This window comes from Mercenaria mercenaria, chromosome 5 (assembly GCF_021730395.1).
Source record: "Mercenaria mercenaria strain notata chromosome 5, MADL_Memer_1, whole genome shotgun sequence".
NCBI lineage: Eukaryota > Metazoa > Mollusca > Bivalvia > Venerida > Veneridae > Mercenaria > Mercenaria mercenaria.
In genome coordinates this window covers 64,955,548-64,976,297 of record NC_069365.1, presented here as the reverse complement: position 1 = coordinate 64,976,297, position 20,750 = coordinate 64,955,548, and the positions used below count along the sequence as shown (strand labels likewise).

Here is a 20,750-nt window from a genome sequence, read left to right as displayed (position 1 = left end):
CAATAAGTAATGTTGCACATTAATATCTGCAATATACATTATTTTCTTGCTCAGAGTGGCTTGATATTGTGTCATAACAGCAGCTTGGTTCCTAAATGAATGATAACTGAACAATACTGAAACAATAAATACCATTGGTCTAAAATGTATTTATTTTAACTAGCGGCCACGCGGATACACACGTGCATCTAGAATTATTATCAAATGATAATGTCTACCCCAAAGTCGTGTAATTGATTATTTCATGACGAGAAAGAAAATAGGTGACTGGTTTTCGTTATCTACTGCTCGTCTAATAGAAGGTCAATATATGTTACTTTGTCTTACACTGGTATAAAGAATACGTGATTATTGTCGGGTATTTTCAAGATTTGATCGTTTATATCCCAAAATTATCTAAATATAAACCGATTTTTCTATTAAAATAATATTATCTTGACCGACTAATTTCATTTTATGAATAAGTGAAACAAATTTGATTTGTGTAGTCTATGCATGCATCGTATGTAATAAGATAAGATTTATTCTGTCGTACTTCAATGCCTTTATATAACACTGAAATTTTAACAAGTTTAATTTCAGTAGCTATTACAATTAAATAGATGATAGCAATGTTAAGTTTTTACCCTCTTCCTGTAGGTACGACTTTACTTTGACATTGACATTAACGGAATATAAATGTAGAGTTGCGTAATACGTTAGAGAGTTTTGATTTTTGTCTGCAGGCTGTTCAGCACGGAGAAAGTTATAATGTACAGTTTTAAATAGAGATAATAATGCAGTTCTAGGAGGATGCATAAATAATTTCAGACATATGTTTAAATAGAAAGTGTTTTAGCGTTGTATCATTTTTACTTTATAGTTTACTTAACAAATGAATATGTAGGCATGTGGAATATTAAAATGTTGTTTGATTAGGTAGAGAAATATTTTAAAGGATTTTTATAATGAGTTAATGAAACTGTTATTTCTTAAAACTTTATTATTTGTTATGTTTAATTTTTCACACAAACATGTACACAAACATGTACATTATGGTCAATAATCGCATTTACATTTAGAAATATAAGGAAATATCATGTCGTTTTGTTCAGTCGTAAATAAGGAAGAATGAATAAAATATTAGTGAAAAAGGCTTATCACCAACATTTCTTCATCTGTCTACAGTAAAGAGAAATTTGACAATAACTAATTGTGCTTTTAATGACATCACTTACCCCTTGGCTATATTAAGTATCTAATAATGAAATAGATATTCAGATCAAGCTATGCTTTTGATGGTGAAAGATGTGAAAACTCTTCAGGAAGAAGATAAATAAATATTCAGATCAAGCTATGCTTTTGACGGTGAAAGATGTGAAAACTCTTCAGGAAGAAGATACTATGCATTCCGGTCAAGAACTTGGTGCCATGCAAGTAGAAGATGACATAGCCAAAATTCAAAGACATATGTACACATCGAACGTGAAAACAGGACGCGATTTGCAACGTTTTAGCAGTATAAATGAAATGAAAGAAACAGAAATAGTGTTGTTACAAAATGAACAACAAATTGGAGAAGATCTTGACATAAAACATAACTTTCGAAATGCCTCAAACATTCCGCGCACGAAAATGTGTTACGTGGCTGAAGACGTGACTGGTCATAGTGAAGCAATGTTACGTAAAGACAAAACATATTTGGATATAAGGAATGTGTCATCTAAACCGTTAGCCAATATGGAGTTAGACGATGTTAAATTTATACAAAGTAGTGAATTACTTGGAAATGGTTCGGAGTCAGTGGAAAACGAAGGGTAGGTAAATATTTTTTAAGTATGTTAGTTATTGGTGTTTGTTATAACGTGGTATTTTGCGTGTGGTCTAAATGTCAGCTTTTTCATATTCTTTTTGGTTTCAAATTTTATTTTTTGATGGCACTGATAGAACATTTTAAGGGCGGTTTACTATCTTATATGATATCTTATATTTTCATTAACGACTGTTAAGCTACATAAACTCCTTTATATTTTAACCTTTTTTCAGGTTATTTTTTGTGCAAAAGTGTACCCAGCTAAATGCATTTTTCTGCTATATTCATTTGGTTTATTTTAACTATTACATAGAGAATATTAGATTATATACTGTCTTTCTTAACCTAAGTCTATCCGCCAAGATCCACCTTGAGGCTTCCCGAGGGGGATAAACTTTTCGGAGACGAGGGGATAAACTTAAGTTAAGAAAGACAGTAACCAAATATTCAATTCATCATGCAGTCAATAAAATCTGTGTATAGCATTTATTTGTTTAAAAATGTTTTTCGACACAGATATTTACTCATTTGTAAATTCCTACGCCCTTGCTTGATTCAGCTGCACACGATTCTTTATAATGAAACATTATTCCTTACCTCATGCTTTGCCTTATGTGTGTCTTAAATTATAGGTGCTAACAGGACATTGGTGTACAAAACAAGCAAAGTGGTTTTGACTCGGACAAAATACAGCCGAAAACCACGCTTGAGGTGAATTCAAATGCCCGCAGTCTCTACCTTAAATTTACTCCATTTACATGCAAGATGAATTTCCATCCACCATGAATGGTTAAGGTTTAAGAAACACAATAAACGACTGCTTAAAACTGGTTATATGTCTAAATTTCTTACAAGAAATATAAAAAGGCCCACAATACACAAAGTCAAGGTCGATTCACTCAGACTTTAAAAACCATCACCGTACCATTCCGTATTGAGGTTTACTAGGATAGAGTAAAATAATTTTTGATTTTTTTTTATCGTGGCTATTCTCATAAAACGATAAACTGTTTAAGCTTCGAACTCTTGACCCATTTTAGACTGCATACAGTACATATTCTTGAAAAAGTAGTCCGACAGCTGTACTGACCGTATAAACCTCTATTGACTGAATAAACCCCAAATTTACACAGCAAGCAGATATTGGTCTGATAAATGCGCGTAATGGTAGGATAAAAAGGAATATTTCCCTATTTATAGAGAGATTAAGAAGCCATTCAATAAAAAATTAAATCTTACTTTGGAAAAATAGCGTATAGTTTATAATCTGTACCCTTTTATGACTTAAAAATCATACAGTACGCAACGTTTGAAATACAGTTGTGAGCATTTCAGCTTTTGTTGACCCTGAATCAAGGGTTTGCAAGAGTTATCTTTCCTGTGGATATTGCTAAAGAAGCAGCTATTACAAACATTTGTACACATAATGACTGGTATTTACATGACTTACTCTCGTTTGCTTCTGGGTGAAACAGATAAGCTACATTAAACTTTCAAAGTTTTAATTTATACAGATACACTGCATTTACACATTTGAAATGTAACAAAATTGATTGCCAGTCATGCTCCGGATACGACCACCACAGATTGATATTCATTTTAAATGGTCTGAATTCGCTTTCCTGGTTAGAGAACAGATTTTTTTTTCAAATATAGAAGCCACATTCTACATAATACATCAACATCAGCTGTAATGTCTTTGTCTTCAGTAACCTAAAGTTCTTTTTTCAATGCGTTAGTTTGTCATTACATGTGTGCATCTATACATTAAAATTATGTCGTTAATAAATTCACTCTGTAAGAACGTGTTAGTGTATTAATTGATGTCACTGACAATTGGTTTGTCGTGATACATTCCCTATCTATCATCTAGCAAAATTATAATCAATTGAGAAATTTAACCTGTCGGTGCATTATCTGTAATCAATCTTATTAATTTCAAATGCATCTCTGGGTCAAAATGTGCTGTAAAACAGCTGTAACAATTGAGAACATGATATGACAAAAAAGGAATAGAATATGATGCAGTTTGCCAATGATTTGAATTATGATATGATTTGTCTCAAAGAAATTAATGTTTAAGAGTTTTCAGTGCGGTCAAGATATTAAGTAAACCTGGAATGTTTGCAGAATGTATATGACAGTAAACAAGAATGGTGTATCCTTATCATCTTTACACTTCCTTTGCTACCTGAGACCATGCCTTTCTGTTATTTCTACATTATAAACATCTAAAATGCCTTATATATCATTTGAAAGTAGTACAAATATAATGGCCGTTGTTAACAAAATTTCGAATGCATTCAATTTTCACCACCTATAGTGACCTTAAATGAAATCAAACGAAATACTTACACATTTTTAAGTAAATATGCAACAAAAGTACAATATAAATTGTAAATGTCTTGAGAACTGAATGCACAAAAACCGTTATTCCATCATTATTCCATGTATTCTATAACTTACATTCAGACATATATTTTCTGGCGTTTTCACTGAACGTGTATGCCTTTTTCAAATTGATCATCTTTATAAAAAGAATGTATAATATGGCCCGTATAAAAATGTATAATAGATAAACAAACCACTATTTACCTCAAACTGTTAGTATGCATTTTTTCTGTTCTAATGCATTTTTGTTCTATGTCTTAATCAATTGCGAAACAATGATTATTACTTTATGACGTATTCAAGAATTGCTAATATTAATCAGGAAGGTCTAATAAGTATAATCGTTCTAGTATTAATGAATATTATTTATCGTATGATAAGTGAGTTTTCATAATATGGTCCATGTGTGCATAAAAGGACGATAGCGCCTAACTGTAGACGGTGAATCAGCCATATCTCATTAGTTCATGTGTTACAATCTCTTTTGAATAAACTGCCTAATAAATGTTCTTTCTAGTAAAAATTGCTGTTATTTACATAAAACGTTTACATTTACTGAAATAAAGATAGATTTGGCGAGAAGAACTATGTGTATTTTTTTTTTCAGTGTATAAAATAGAGAAGGAAAGTTAACTTGTTTTCAGCAGAAATTGATAGTCACCATTGCCTTTCATACAGTATTAAGTTTCTCTCGGACGGTAAATATGGATGATGACTTGACGACACATTTTCACTGATGGAAGGGATATCATATTATGGCCTTAAATAAGTAGTTGTTAAGGAATACCTTTTTAAAATAATTATGATGTAATCTGAGTAGGTTTACACTTTTAATTGTCCATGTAAAAAGACAAAAAAGTAAAATTATATTTATGAGAAGAAAACCTGTATTGTCGACCATATCTCGTACTAATTGTAACATGAAAATACGCGAGTCCATTAAAAAGTACCAAGAAATTCACAGTTTCCCAGTGCTTTAAATGCGAGAGATACAAGACTCCTTTTTATGTCCCGATTATAATTAGCCATTTGTAAACGCATTGGACGTCACTTGTTTACTGATCATCTAAAATGTCAGGCTACTATATTTCAATGTTATCATGAGGATAAAGAATAGTACTGGGAAATCGGGGTAAATAGGACTCATTGAGTTTTTAATTAAGTGTTAATATTTAAATAACATTTTTGGTGAATTCTAATATCTAGAGAAGTCTTTCATGTGAACTTTTATTGGAATTACTGGTAAACTTCATCAGCAGTGCTGTAATATTGGGAGACATTTTGCGCTTTTAAAGCGCAAGTCATCTAGAGTATTTTTCGTTCATCGTAATGTTGATATGGTGTCTGGTTACTACTGGTTGGGTTAAACTGTATCGTTACTGTTATCTGTTACCGAAACAGAAAGCTTTTATTGAATTAATTATATAATATATCACCATGTCTGAAATAGAGCTTACAAGATTTATGTTCTCAAATGTCGTGAAATAATATTAACATATAACTGATGACTAAAAAATAACAGTGGTATAATTTTCCTGTCTGACTTTAAATGATTGCTGAAATGAAAGAATACACTCATTTGAATATGTATAATGAATTTTTGAAAATAGTGAAATGGTAATATTTTCATGTACAAGATTCGATGTAAGATCTGTGATAATCCCTAAATTTAGTAGAGAACACTTCACCTTTTGTCTCAAACATAGCATAACATGATTTTTAGCTCGACTATTCATAGAATAGTAGAGCTATTGGACTCGCCCATGCGTCGGCGTCCGCGTCCACGTCCCGATTTGGTTAAGTTTTTGTATGTAAGCTGGTACCTCAGCAACCACTTGTGGGAATGGATTGAAACTTCACACACTTATTCACTGTGATAAACTGACTTACATTGCACAGGTTCCATAACTCTGTTTTGCTTTTTTACAAAATTATGTCCCTTTTTGACTTAGAAATTTTTGGTTAAGGTTTTGTATGAAAGCTGGTATCTCAGTAACCACTTGTGGGGATGGATTGAAACTTCAAACACTTATTTACTGTGATAAACTGACTTACATTGCACAGATTCCATAACTCTATTTTGCTTTTTACAAAATTATGCCCCTTTTCGACTTAGAATTTTTTGATTAAGGTTTTGTATGTAAGCTGGTATCTCAGTACTCACTAATTGGAATGGATTAAAACTTAACACGCTTGTTCACTGTCATGATCTGACATGCACAAAGCAGGTCCCATAATTTTAATTTGCTTGTTTTACAAAATTATGCCCCTTTTTCAACATAGACATTTTTGGTTAAGTTTTTGTATGTAAGCTGGTATCTCGATATCCACTAATGGGAAAGGATTGAAACTTCACACACTTGTTCACTGTCATGTGATATGACATGCGGTGCAAAGGGTCAATAACTCAACTTTTTCAACTTAGGAGTTTTGGGTTAAATTCTTATATGTAAGCTGGTATCTCAGTACCCACTAATGGGAATGGATTGAAACTTCACACACTTGTCCACTGTCATGAGCTGATAAGCACTTTGCAGGTTCCATAACCCTATTTTGCATTTTTACTAAATTATGCCCCTTTTTCGACTTCGTATTCATTCAATCGACAAGGCTGTTGAATAGTCAAGCGTTGCTGTCCTCCGACAGCTCTTGTTTTTTTGCAAAAACAACAAATATTTCAGATATGATGTATAATATGTATTTTTACAAGTGAATAAATTTTAAAGATTAATACTAACGTAATAATGATATATATCCAGTTGCGTCATACAGTTCGTACTGTTCAGTCAGGAATACTGGTGTCAAATATTTATTTAATGTTTAGTTTAATCCTATTTTATTACTTTCTTCTCATTTATAGTATACGTATGAATAACAGTTCTATTATAAAGGGAGAAAAATGATCTCAAATAATTAAATATAGTTGTAACTAAATGTGTTTTTGGCATGAAAAAAAATCTTTTGTTGATGTATTTGTCAAAGCTTGTACTCAGTAAAGTAAGTAATTTCGCAGCTCATGTATTTATTTTTAAACATGAGCCTTGGTTTAAATCAGACGAGCTTGTTTATTTTCTTTTTTTTATTCTAACCTGCTCCTGATTATACAAATTATGCTGGACTTCATTCGTCCAGACAGATGAACTGGACGCCTTGTGGCCATTTGTCTTCATTATTTTCTCTCACTGGTCCGCGCGTTCAAATTGCTAGACTTTCTTCTTTGTTTAACTGACAAAACAAATCAAACTTTATTAGAATCCTGCATATCTGAGGCTTAGTGTGACACATTTTCATTCATTCATTTGATATTTATAGGGATATATCACGGCGATATAGTTTGATTTTCTTCCTGTTGAAGCGCATGTTTGATTAAGAAATGTACCGTACGTCAGTTAACAATACTTACTATCACAGGAGGTGTTTCTGTTTGGATATGTTGGTAGCAGAGGTTATTCGTATACAGAACCTCACTGCATAGATATGTTAGATAGGAAAGAAAAAGCTTGACTTGACTGATTAAAAGAAATGCGCGTTATGTTAATGTATGCACCGAATGTCTTGAGAGGAAATAAATTCGCAAACACTGTTTCTTAATTCTACGATTAATGTTACTTAAAGGAGGATGTAAAGAGACAGAAATACGATTAATTTGTTTCTTGAAATTTTATAAACAAAAAGACTGCGAAAATGAAAAATAATAATCACATTGTCTGGTTTACTCCTTACTGTAATAATTCATTCAGAAATTTTTTATGTATCGCTGCCGCCAATAAAAACACTTCCGTATAATATCTCTTCCTTTAAACTCGCAAGTTGTTTTTTTTTTTTTAATTCGCCAAGGCACATTCGTTTCTAAAAGAAACACATCACCAAACTTACACAGTAATAATATATTCATGACAGCAGCACGGTTTGTTATTTAAACTGTAGCGAAGTATAGTATGAACACCATTTGAAAGTGGAGGGATATTGTATGTTTTTGTCCGTACGTTTCGATCTTATGGAGACTTTTCATGAAACCTCATGAAGATGAAGATGTATGTAACCAACACTTATGCCAGCAACAGTATGAATATAGAAGAGTAGAAGAGCATAACATCCAAATTTGTGTCCGAAGCTGCTGGCGGAGCTTTAGGAATGTTTAAAGCTAATTTTGTATATTCAGGTGGAAATGATCTTGTGTTGCCAGTCGGCTAAGGGGCGGCTGTTTGGGGAACAAGAAATTTCTCGTGCATTTTAGCAATTAATTGAGGAAACTGAAATAAATCGCAAATAACATGTAAATTTACAGAGATATAAAACTCTCACTTGATAAAATTTCTTTAAAATTGACTCAAGGCGTGCAGCTGGCATCCTAGATTTTGGTCTGATGTATTACTAGTTTTCAGAACCGTTCATTTTATCATGATATTGCCTTTGTTTGTTTTTTCTCTAACGGTAGATTTAGACTAATTTATGATATAAATTAAGTGAGGACTAGCACAAATAACTAAAATTTTAACATTAGTGTAAAAGGCCTTGCAGTGGTGTTGTAGATGTTGTGGGTATTTGCCATGTACCGACGATTTTCACAAAATAATTAACTGTATCGAACAGAGGTTTGTGTAAGCTTTCGACTGAAACCACACATGTTTAAAAATGTTCAGTCTAGCCGTGGCAATAGCTTGATTCGTGTACACTAATGCTAAAATGGATGGGGAAAGGTCACTGACCAGATACGGTCCTATATACAAAACCGTTGTATTCTTGGTATAGGGGCAAAGAACATATTTCATGAAATATATTCTGTTTATAGAGATAATGAAATGTCTTATTCATACTCAACTCGACTCATATTTTATTAAAGTCTCATCGTTGTGTACAATACAATATACAATAAAAACCATTTACATATCACAAAGCCACTCCTTCATAGGAATTATAAGAGACTATATAAATCAATACTTAAAATTCTATTACAGTCTACAAATATTTTATATAATATTTAGCCCATTAATCACTATGTGTATACATTTTTTTGTTTTGGCTATAATATCTTATAGTTATAAAAAAAACAGCTAAAATTTAAGATTATTCCTAAGATTCATTTAAAATCCTACAAGCATGTTGAAGCATTAATAATATATATTTCAACTAGAGAGTCATTACAGCTTACACGATGGTGTAAGAAATTAAAAAATAGTGAAATTTCATTCGAAGATGCACCACATGCACGTAGTCAAAAATGCAACATCATCAAAAATTATGGAAAAAGTCAAAGAAATTGTAATTACTGATGCAAGATTTACAATCAGGCAAATATCTCGATGCGCTGTCATCTCATTAAGAGCTGCTCGTACAAGTAAAAATACGAAGATAAGTGCAAGACGGATATCCCATCTTAGTTTATACATAATTTATTTTAGGTCGATTGCGAAGGAAGTTCTGCAACTTACGTTAATCACTCTCGACACCTCATTCCTGATGGAATCCATCGCCACGAGGGTATGAGAGAAGAAGCCAGTTTCCCTTTTAATGCTGAGTTCCAAGCAAGGGAGCTACTAGTAACGTTTTTTACGTCTTTGATATGACGCGGCCGGGGATCGAACCCATGACCTCCCGCATTCGAAGCGGACGCTCTACCACTAGGCTATCGAGACGGTTATCCCATCTTCTTACCAGACATTTGGCCTTGTAAAAATGGCCAAAAGATGTCGAAACTGTTCCCCAAATGCGACAGCCGATCTTTTTTCAAATTCAGCGATGAGACGTGGATTCATTTTAATGAGCCCATGCGAAAGATCCAGCTCAAAACGTACCATGCAAACGTACCATGATCTTTCTGACGCTCAGAAAGATCATGTATGCCATTTTCTTTACAAATCAAGGCCCTGCCATTCAAATTGCTATACTGAACGGAAAAGTTTTACAAAGGCAAAGTCCTTCACAAATGGAAGAAACGCTTTAACAAACGCCGACCAGCAACGGGTTTGCGTGGTGTCAGGCAATTGCAAGACAATACGTTTTCACACAAGGCGGCCATTGTACGCGACTTTCTGAAACAGGAAAGGATTGTTGAGCTTCCCGACCCTCCGTATTCGCCCGACCTTGTTCATTGTGATTTTTGCTGTTTCCAAGACTCAAAAAGATACCTTGCTGGAAGAAAATATAAAACACGTGAAAATCTCGGTTTAGCTATTTTCCAGTGTCTGCACAGTATACCTAGAAAAGATTATGAAAACGCCTTTAAAAATTGGATTATAGATTGAAATTATATATATCACATGGTGGTGAATATTTTGAATGAATGAGATAATTATTTTGGCGTTGTTTGTTTACTACTAATCAAAATGCACCGAATTGCATTACGCTCGTAAATGTGAGTTTTTGTAATGTACATGTCAGAATAAGACTTTGAGGGAGGGTTAAAAAGGACATCGGAATGTTGTCTTAATGTCATGTTGCCGTTAAGGCCACATTCCGCTTCCGCAAACTTTAATAAAGAATAAAATCATATTGTCTGTTACCAGTCCATTTTTACGTAGTAGTATTATCTTATTGCCTGTTATAAATAATTCACTTGGTGTCTTGTCAGAGACATTTCTTTAAATGATTAAACTTTTATAAATATATCACTATCAATATTTTTATTCTAGTATTTAAACTGTTCAAAGTGTATTCTGTTAAATATAGCAAAATGACTAAATAAGTGCAACATTTTCAATGTTATCAACTGCGACGAAGATTAAAGGTACGGATTACGTGACAGCTTCAATGTTCGAAACTTCCCATGGCTGGCAAATTGTATGATGATCATTTAAAGAAAATGTCAAAGTCGTTGAATAATTGATATTTGAACGTGCACAATGCAACATACGCACTTTTGGCTCTCTCTCTCTCTCTCTCTCTATCTCTCTCTCTCTCTCTCTCTCTCTCTTTCTCTCTTGAAAGTACACGTTTAAAAAGCATGTGTCTTTTAAAAATAACATTAAACCTAATCCAAGTCACTTTCAGTAAGCAAGTTTTGCTTTGTCATGATTGTCAGACAGTACATTTAGCCATGTTTTTACTTCACTGTCACCATTAAAAACACAGCAAAATGACTGGTAGATCATTTTCTAGGTAAATCCTTCAAATAGCACTGAACGTAAACACGTTGTTTTTACGTATTGACGTTAGTTATGTTTAAGTCTACGTAATAATACAGTATATTTATTACTGGGACGGTATCTGAGGCAAGTCAGGTTTGGTTGTTCAAGTTGTCACGTGCAGGTATGCATGATACCCAAAACACTTTAATTGGTAAAGTAAGTTCTAAATAAATACGATTTTGAGTAGAAAAAAACTAACTTATTACAATTTGTTACGTGATGTAGTGTTTAACAAGTAACGTTCTGTCAAATGTTACAAATGTTTGAACGATTTACAGTTTCAATAACGATACTAGCAGAAATATTTTAGTTTATACTAATTTAGTTTAGATTGTGAAGCAAGTTCTACAACTTATATTAATCACTTTTGACACCTCAATCCTGATGGAATCCATTGCCACGAGGTATGAGAGATGAGGAGCCAGTTTTCCTTTTAATGCTGAACGCCAAGCAAGGGAGCTACTGGTACCATTTTTCACGTTTTTGGTATGACGCGGCTGGGGATCGAACCAACGACCTTTACTTATATATGAATATTTTATACGTTAAAACGAGCATTGCTGTTACCTGATTTTATGGTTCAATATCACGTAATAACAGCAGTTGTGTTTCTTGTCGAATCATAATAGTTCGAGACGAAGTAGTTGATATTATTTGTGTGAAAAAGTCTTTTTGTAACTTGTTACCGAAGAATTTTGGATAAACGTGTATCAGATCGTTATCATTTTACCTCACAGATGTGTCGTTGATAAAATAACGACCTGAAAAAATGGGTAACTGATTTTCGTTTTTAGCTCGACTATTCGAAGAATAGTCTAGCTATTCTACTCACCCTGGCGTCGGCGTCGGCGTCGGCGTCACACCTTGGTTAAGTTTTTGCATGCAAGTACATACAGCCATCAATTAAAGGCATATAGCTTTGAAACTTATTTTTTCTTTTTCTAGGTCAATTACCAACCTCACTGGGTCAAGTCCCATAACTCTGACATGTATTTTGAGCAAATTATGCCCCCTTTTGGACTTAGACAATTTTGGTTAAAGTTTTACATGCAAGTTACTATCTCCAAAACTAATGCAGATATTGAATTGAAACTTCACATGTGTCTTCGGGGTTATAAAACTACCTGATAGCAGCAAGTCCCATAACTCTGACCTTCATTTTGGCCAAATTATGCCCACTTTTGGACTTAGAAAATTCTGGTTAAAGTTTTGCGTGCAAGTACATACAGCTATTTCTAAAAGGCATAGAGATTTGAAACTTATTTTTTCTTTTTCTAGATCAATTACCAACCTCACTGGGTCAAGTCCCATAACTCTGACATGTATTTTGAGAAAATTATGCCCCCTTTTGGACTTAGAAAATTCTGGTTAAAGTTTTACATGCATGCTACTATCTCCAAAACTAATGCAGATATTGAATTGAAACTTAACATGTGTCTTCGGGGTTATAAAACTAGTTGATAGCAGCAAGTCCCATAACTTTGACCTTCATTTTGGCCAAATTATGCCCCCTTTTGGACTTAGAAAATTCTGGTTAAAGTTCTGCATGCAAGTACATACAGCTATTACTAAAAGGCATATAGATTTGAAACTTATTTTTTCTTTTTCTAGATCAATTACCAACCTCACTGGATCAAGTCCCATAATTCTGACATGTATTTTGAGCAAATTATTCCCCTTTTTGGACTTAGAAAATCCTGGTTAAAGTTTTGCGTGCAAGTACATACAGCTATTACTAAAAGGCATATAGATTTGAAACTTATTTTTTCTTTTTCTATATCAATTACTAACCTCACTGGGTCAAGTCCCATAACTCTGGCATGTATTTTGGGCAAATTATGCCCCCTTTTGGACTTAGAAAATTTTGGTTAAAGTTTTACATGCAAGTTTCTATCTCCAAAACTAATGCAGATATTGAATTGAAACTTCACATGTGCCTTCGGGGTTATAAAACTAGTTGATAGCTGCAAATCCCATAACTGATATGCATTTTGGTCAAATTATGTCCCCTTTTGAACTTAAAACTCTTGATATTTAACCTTTTTGGGTAATATTTTCCTGCTTCTGGGCCAATATTTCGAATAGTCGAGCTTGGCTGTCTTATGGACAGCTCTTGTTTGTTATCTACTGCTCATTAGATAAAGATACTACTTTAAGAGTCTCTTACGCTGGTATAGAAGAATACTGTCGGGTATTTTCAAGAGTCAAGCGTTCATGTTCCAAATTATGTAAATACAAGCTGATTTTGACGGATCTTTTGACTTGGCAAACACACTTATTTAGTTTTTTTTTTAACTGAAAGAAATGTAATGCGTACAGCCTTAACATATTTATGCTACCCGAAAAACTTTGGGAGAGCATATACCTGCAGGCTTGTAAGCACGTCTGGATAACTCCTCTCGTAGTTTAAAAGAGGTCTGACAACAAAAATGAACTGAACACACGCTGTCAGAACATGTATGAATAATGCCCCGTTCAGCCCTTTTAAATTTTACAAATGATGTAATTTACTCTATGTGTAAGGATATGGATTGAACGCTGCCTGTCAGCCTGTTCCACTGTCCATTCGTTCGTCCGTCCGTCCGTCCAATATCGAAAATGCTTTAATTCAAACGTATTTAGCTAGAATCATCAAACCACACATAATTATTATTTAAACCTTTACTCACATATAGCATTATCCCCGTTGACATAGTAAACAGAGTTTTCTCCTTGATTTGGTAAATTTTAGGGATTTTTGACAGTATCTAAGAAAACTATTTATGAATCTTCATGAAGTTTTACACATACAGGAATGTAGATCACTACTTTCTTTAGGATCACTTCAGTAATTTCAGGGTTATTGCCCTTTTTCTCAATTCATCAGTTCCCTTATAACAAATTAATCCATGGATGGCTCTTTATGCAATTTTAAGCAAATGTAAATCACTATAGAGCGGTGATGCATGCATATCTTTCAACATGAGCTCTTTAGTATCTGCTTAGTTATTGCCCTTTAATTGTTTTAAACTATAACAAACGGATATAGATCTGGCGTTGTTGCTATGACATGTACTTAAGCTTAGTACTTATGTAGCATTCTTGGAGACTTATGTAAGCTATACGTTCTGGTCAACAGCGTCAATGTCATTGTAATATAGAAAAGTTTACTACCTTCGGCAGGGATAATAATTCACTGAATTCGGTTGTAGGTGTTTTACTATAGGCAAATGTTGTCGCGCTAGCTGTGTCCAGGATATGTTCGGGCAGCTTATATCAGTTTACTGATATTTGATATAAGATACAATTTATCTCGTATCGTAATTCAGTGCTTATGCAACACTAGAATTTAACACATAACTTCTACATCTCATTAGAATTAAAATATAAAAGTAGCACTGTCATGTTTGTACCCTAATTGTAAATATCAGTAGTCACCTCCTAGAGGTACGACTTTACTTTGACATTGACATTAACAGAATATGCATATGCATGTTTAAATGTAGAGTTGTGTAATACGTTTATCTGCAAGCCTCGATACTTTTCGTTCACCACGGAGAAAGTTATTTTCTTGTTTAACTTGTCATTCGCAAAGGATATACAGTTTTGAAATAGTTTTGAAGGGAGCATACAGAATTACAGATAATGGATTAGATAGAAAGTTTTTGTGGTAGTTTACATTAATGCACTATCTTTACGTTCAGACATGCTGAATATTAAGATGCTATTTGAGTAAATAGACAAATATTTAAAAATAAGCTTTTTAAAATTAGGTAATGAGACAGTTACTTCACTTTTAATACAAAAATATACCTATGGTCTGCAATCGTATTTACAATTGAAAACGAAACAGAAGGAATTATTCGTTCTGTTGTCAATATAGATAATTATTTTTATTTACATTAAATGGAAATGTTAAATTTTAAGACATCATGAATTGCAGAAAAGCACTTTTGAACAAGTTTTCTTCAATGACCCACCGTTGCGAGAAATTTGACAATAATTTATTGTGCGTTAAAGATATCACTTGCCCCGTTACTTCATTACATATCTAGACAGTGACATGGATATTCAGAACAAGCTATGCATTCGACGGTAAAAGATGTGAAAATTCTTCAGAGTTAAGATACTTGGCATTCAGATCACAAACTATGTGCCATGCAAGTAGTAAATAACGTAACCAAATATTAAAAAAAGATGCACACCTCAAATGCGAAAACAGGACGCAGTTTTCAACGTTTTGAATGCATTAATGAAATGAAAGAAACAGAAATAGGACTGTTAAAGCATAAACAACAAAGTGGTGAATATCTAAAACATAACATCCAAACTGTCTCAAAAATAATTAAAACGAAATTATGTTCCGTGTCTGAAGACGCTGTGGCCGGAGACAAGTATTATGTGGATATAAAGAATGTGTCATCAAAAAAATCAGCCAGAATGAAGTTAGATGATGATAAATTTAAACAAAATAGTGAATTTCTTGAAAGTAATGAGGACAATAAGGAAAACGAAGGGTATGTACATGTTTTAAGTATGTTATTTCTTAATATAATGATATCTGTAGTATTTTGTGCATGGTCCGCATTAATAAATACATTCATAAAGTATTCGTATTAGAACCTTTTCTACGGGTGGTTTAATATACGCCAATTTGAAAATGACTTTTGCTCATGTGGGTCTGTCATTAGGCCGGTCCTTCGATACTTTGGTTTCCAGTCAATAAAGGAAACCTGGGCCTTTGGTGTTCAGACGTCACTGGATTATTATCTGTGGTCACAACATAATGAAGACACTCATTCGACAGGAAGTCTTAGTTAGGGGAATATGTGTTTTAAAAGCAACTTTTGCATCTTATTATAGATTTTCCTTACACATTTTATAGTAGTTATCCGTCTAATTGGTGACCTGTATACCAGCTACCAAACCAAGATCACTTGTATAAGGATTTTAATAGCTTACTCCCCTGTGTGAACAAACAAAAATAGTAAGTTTAATCTTTTTTGAAGAGTCTTATGTTAAAAATACTGAACATGAGAGAACATTGATATATGCAGGCCAATACATTAAAGTTATTTAGACTAATGGGTCTAAAGTTTGAACGTAGAACTGCAACCATAGCCTACAATCAGTGGCGAATCTTCGTGAGTTGTACAGTGTCTTTTTCTACTGAATATAATCCTGCATTTTCTGTTTTACAAAAAGAAAAGTCTCTTATCCTTTTTTTTTTTTGGTATGTTAATCATTCTTTGTAAATCATTCATAACTTAATCTTGCTCATAAAAAACGATCATATTTTATATACGTCATAAATAACTTTTAAATTGGGAACACAGTAGCATAACATGAATTGGATTTTAAGAAAAAACAATTTTAGCCTGCGAGAAAATATGCACTGTAAGTTAGCAGTGTAACAATGAACTTTGAAATTTACACAGTTGCAATGAAAATGCAAAAACCAATCGCAGTTTCAAATGTCACAATATTAATTGTCAATCATACTCCGGATATTACCACCACAGATTTGTAATGTGTCTATGATAAGATGACGTTTTCCTGATTAATAAAAGTACATAAGAAGATGACATATATCTTTCAATTCTTTAGAAATACATCAATTATACCTTTAAGGTCTTTGTATTCACTACAGCAACCTTTATCTGTGCATAGTCCTTAGTGTCAACATTTAAAACTTGGCAAGAAATTGTGTGCGTCTATCTATCAAAAGTATGTCATTTATATACTCGCTTAGTAGGAACGTGTCAGTGTATTCATTGATGTCATGATCAACTGGTGCTTTGTCGTTCGTTCACCTTAGTTATCGCCTAGGCTAAATTGTAATCACTTGAGAAATTAAACCTATAAGAAGAAGGACAGTTGTATAATCCATCTGTTAGTTTCAGATATCTCGGTCATAATGTTCTATAAGCCGTGTAGGATTTTCCCAGATCATATTTTTCACACTCTAGAGAAGAATAAGATCTTATTCTTCACGTTTTCAATTGTGAAATATGTTTGTCCAAAAATGGATTAGCAAAAAAAGTAAGATTTTTCACAAATTCTGTCCATGTCTTTTAGTGTTGTAACATATTTATAGCATTATCATCAGCATCACTATCTTTCCCATAACCCCTTGCCACATTTACACGAGTGATTGGTATCAAATCTAGCTGTGCTTATCGCCTTTGCGTTCTGTTTGCCAGAGTTATGGGACTTATTATATTTTCTAAATATAATATATAGAGATAATCTTTTCCTAAACAGTTTCTCTAATTTTGATATAGACTAACTAGTAAGAAGCCTAGTTTTTCATACTGAGATCTCTATTAAGAGAAGTCTAGTTTTACATCTACTACTACTACAACTACTGCTGCTGTTCATCCTGGTGATGATGATGCTGATGTTGCCTGTGTTTCTGCTACTACTCTACTACTACTGCGTCTTTAATATACTTAACCTACTACAACTGCAGCTTCTACTTCTATTAACACTTGAACTGTTAATACTGCTGCTAATGCTTCTGCTAATACTACGTCTAATTCTACTACTACTGCTCCTACTTATGATGTTGTTGCTGCTGCTTCACAATAATATTATTATTATTTGCCTAGACCCGAAATCCTAACCAAGTGCCATACTATAGTGAACAGGATTGCTTCTACAAATATAACCATGCCACCAAGAATTCAAAATAAGGTTTCGCAAGTTAAACGTTTTGCCACATTTGGATGGATCAGTTTGTACGGAAACGAACCTATGTTTATTGTATATAAAAGTGTACTGTATACATTTTCGGATTGCATAACTTAGCAATATGTGAAAATGCGATTCATGTGTGGAAATGCATATGTTTTTGTAAAATTGTATATTAATGTTAAAATGAGAAGAATGTGATCTTATGTCACATCAAAAACCTGCACCGATCACAAATTTCAAATTAAAAAAATTGTAAAATACATGACTGTCTTGTTGTTACGTCTGGTTCCGTTGCATTACCGACTGTTTTTATTTTCACTTGGGTTGAACAGACGTACCATTACTACACCCCTCTCCTTCAAGAATACTGCTTAGAACAGTACGGATAAATCGTCTTTTGTTTCAGAAAATACCAGCACAGTAGTTTGATCTAGATAAAAATCTCATGATGACTGCGCAAAATCTATTTTCACATTTGTAGAACTACTTTTTTCACATTTATGACCAAAACAATGTTTTTACATTATGTGACAGTTTCTATGACATAAGTGTCCAGCGTCGGTTTTACATTGAGAACAACTAGGTTTCAATTTTGTTGAAAAATATAACAATTGATTGAACGAACACGAAAACTTCTAGAAAGCACATACAAAAAATTCACTGAACGCCTTACGAAGTAACATACCTAAGTACAAGAAAACTCATTAACTTCACTTAATAATAATAACTTAAAAGTAAAAGTCACAGAACAACTTGAAAGTGTAGAAAATAAGAACAAACTGTACCGAGCAAATTGTAAACTGTACATGCAAACAGCGAAGAACAACTTGCCAAATACGTATAACAACCTGCAAAACGTACAGAACCATTTGCAAAACGACCAATATCAATGAATTAAATGGCTCAGATATGCTTTGATGGTAACTTGTGATGACATCGTATCTGTCTCAAGTGATTATACCAGTGCCGAATCAAACAGTATGTTTTCTGGATTATTCACTTCCATTAGATTTTAGTTAGAAGAAAGTTAAAAACAATGGACGTTGTAGGTGGTGAACTGACTTGAAATATTCAGAATCACTGATGTTTCTCGATGCTTTGCCGTTAAATATCATTCTGCCTCCGATGACAATAACTCATATTTACAATGTGTCTTTAATATCTTATTAGAATCCAGTTCGTGTGTTACAAAACAGTTTTTATTTCTCATTTGAATCACCTGCCTAATAAATGATCTGATTACAAATTAGTTTTGTAATCATTTAGTTTTATAACAAATCTTTTTAAATACGTTCTTATATTGAAAGAATAACGTAGCTGTACACACAGATACTGACATGAATATATTGTTATAATAATAAGAACCATATGACATATTTTCAGTGTTTGCACTAGATATAGAAAGTGTTTACAAGATAAACGGATGAAAGTGTTTTCAAAGATAAATTACTGTTCAAATGTCTCAGTTACTGACCCAGCCTGAACCTGAAATTTCGTATTCAAGCTAATGAAATAAAATACTATTTATAATTATATATTTGATGACTTGACGACACATTCATCTGATGGAAGAGATGGAGTTAGAAAGTTATACTGAAAAAAGATATTATGCAATTCAAATAGTTATACACTTTACTTGTGTAGTATTAAAACAGTAATATTACATTCATTGTTGACTATATTCCCCACTAATAGTAACATGAAAAAATGAGTTTATATAAACGGTAAGATATTTTAACAATGAAACTCACAAACAACACTTTACATCAGGATACTTGAGGCATGCTCTCTGTGTGCTCGTTATTAAGCACACTGGACGTCACTGCATAGAAGTGAAGTGTACCTGAGCCAGCCAGGATTCTAGCTAGGCATGCTTACTGACCCAGTTTCGTAAGCTCAGAGATATGAGACAGTGAGCATGATTAGATTATTAGCTCACCTGAGCAATGCTCAGGTGAGATTTTCTGATTGCTCGATGTCCGGCGTCTCGTCTGTCTGTCTGTCTGTCTGTCTGTCTGTCGTCTGTCAAAATTTGGCTTGTGTATGCGATAGAGGCTGTATTTTTCAACTGATCTTCATGATATTTGGTCAGAATGATTACCCTGATGAAATCTTGGCCGAGTTCAAAACTGGGTCATCTGGGTTCAAAAACTAGGCCACTAGGTCAAATCAAAGAAAAACCTTGTGTATGCGATAAAGACTGTATTTTTCAATTAATCTTCATGAATTTTGGTTAGAATGATAACCTTAATGAAATCTAGGCCGAGTTTGAAAATGGGTCATCTGGGGTCAAAAACTAGGTCACTAGGTCAAATGAAAGGAAAACCTTGTGTATGCGATAGAGGCTGTATTTTTCAATTAATCTTCATGAATTATGGTCAGAATGATAACCTTGATAAAATCTAGGTCGAGTTCGAAAATGGGTCATCTGGGGTCAGAAACTAGGTCACTAGGTCAAATCAAAGAAAAAGCTTGTATATGCGATAGAGGCTGTATTTTTCGATTGATCTTCCAAAATTAAGTCAAAATAATAACCTTAATGAAATCTAGGCTGAGATTGAAAATGGGTCATTTTGGATCAAAAAGTAGGTCACTAGGTCAAATCAAAGAAAAACCTTGTGTATGCGATAGATGCTGTATTTTTCAATTGATCTTCATGAAATATGGTCAGAATGATTGCATTGATAAAATATTAGTCAAGTTTGAATATGGATTATATGAGGTCAAAAATTAGGTCACTAGGTCAGATCAAAGAAAAACTTTGT

General features: G+C 33.3%; 1 protein-coding gene across 5 annotated transcripts in view; it reads left to right on the top strand.

Annotated features, from left to right (window-relative positions):
- The window catches only part of LOC123557435 (uncharacterized), a 173,443-nt gene that overhangs the window by 76,627 nt on the left and 76,066 nt on the right, over nt 1–20,750 (top strand). Inside the window, exon 1 of one of the 5 annotated variants that reach the window (XM_045348882.2) lies at nt 702–1,796. The exons of 2 other annotated variants lie outside the window; for them this stretch is intronic. In XM_045348882.2, coding sequence (XP_045204817.2) covers nt 1,336–1,796 — 461 coding nt within the window. In that variant the 5' untranslated portion in view covers nt 702–1,335. Of the gene's footprint in view, nt 1–701; nt 1,801–14,643; nt 15,807–20,750 lie in introns of those variants that run through there. 2 more of the 5 variants (XM_053543771.1, XM_045348883.2) reach the window with 2 other exon arrangements.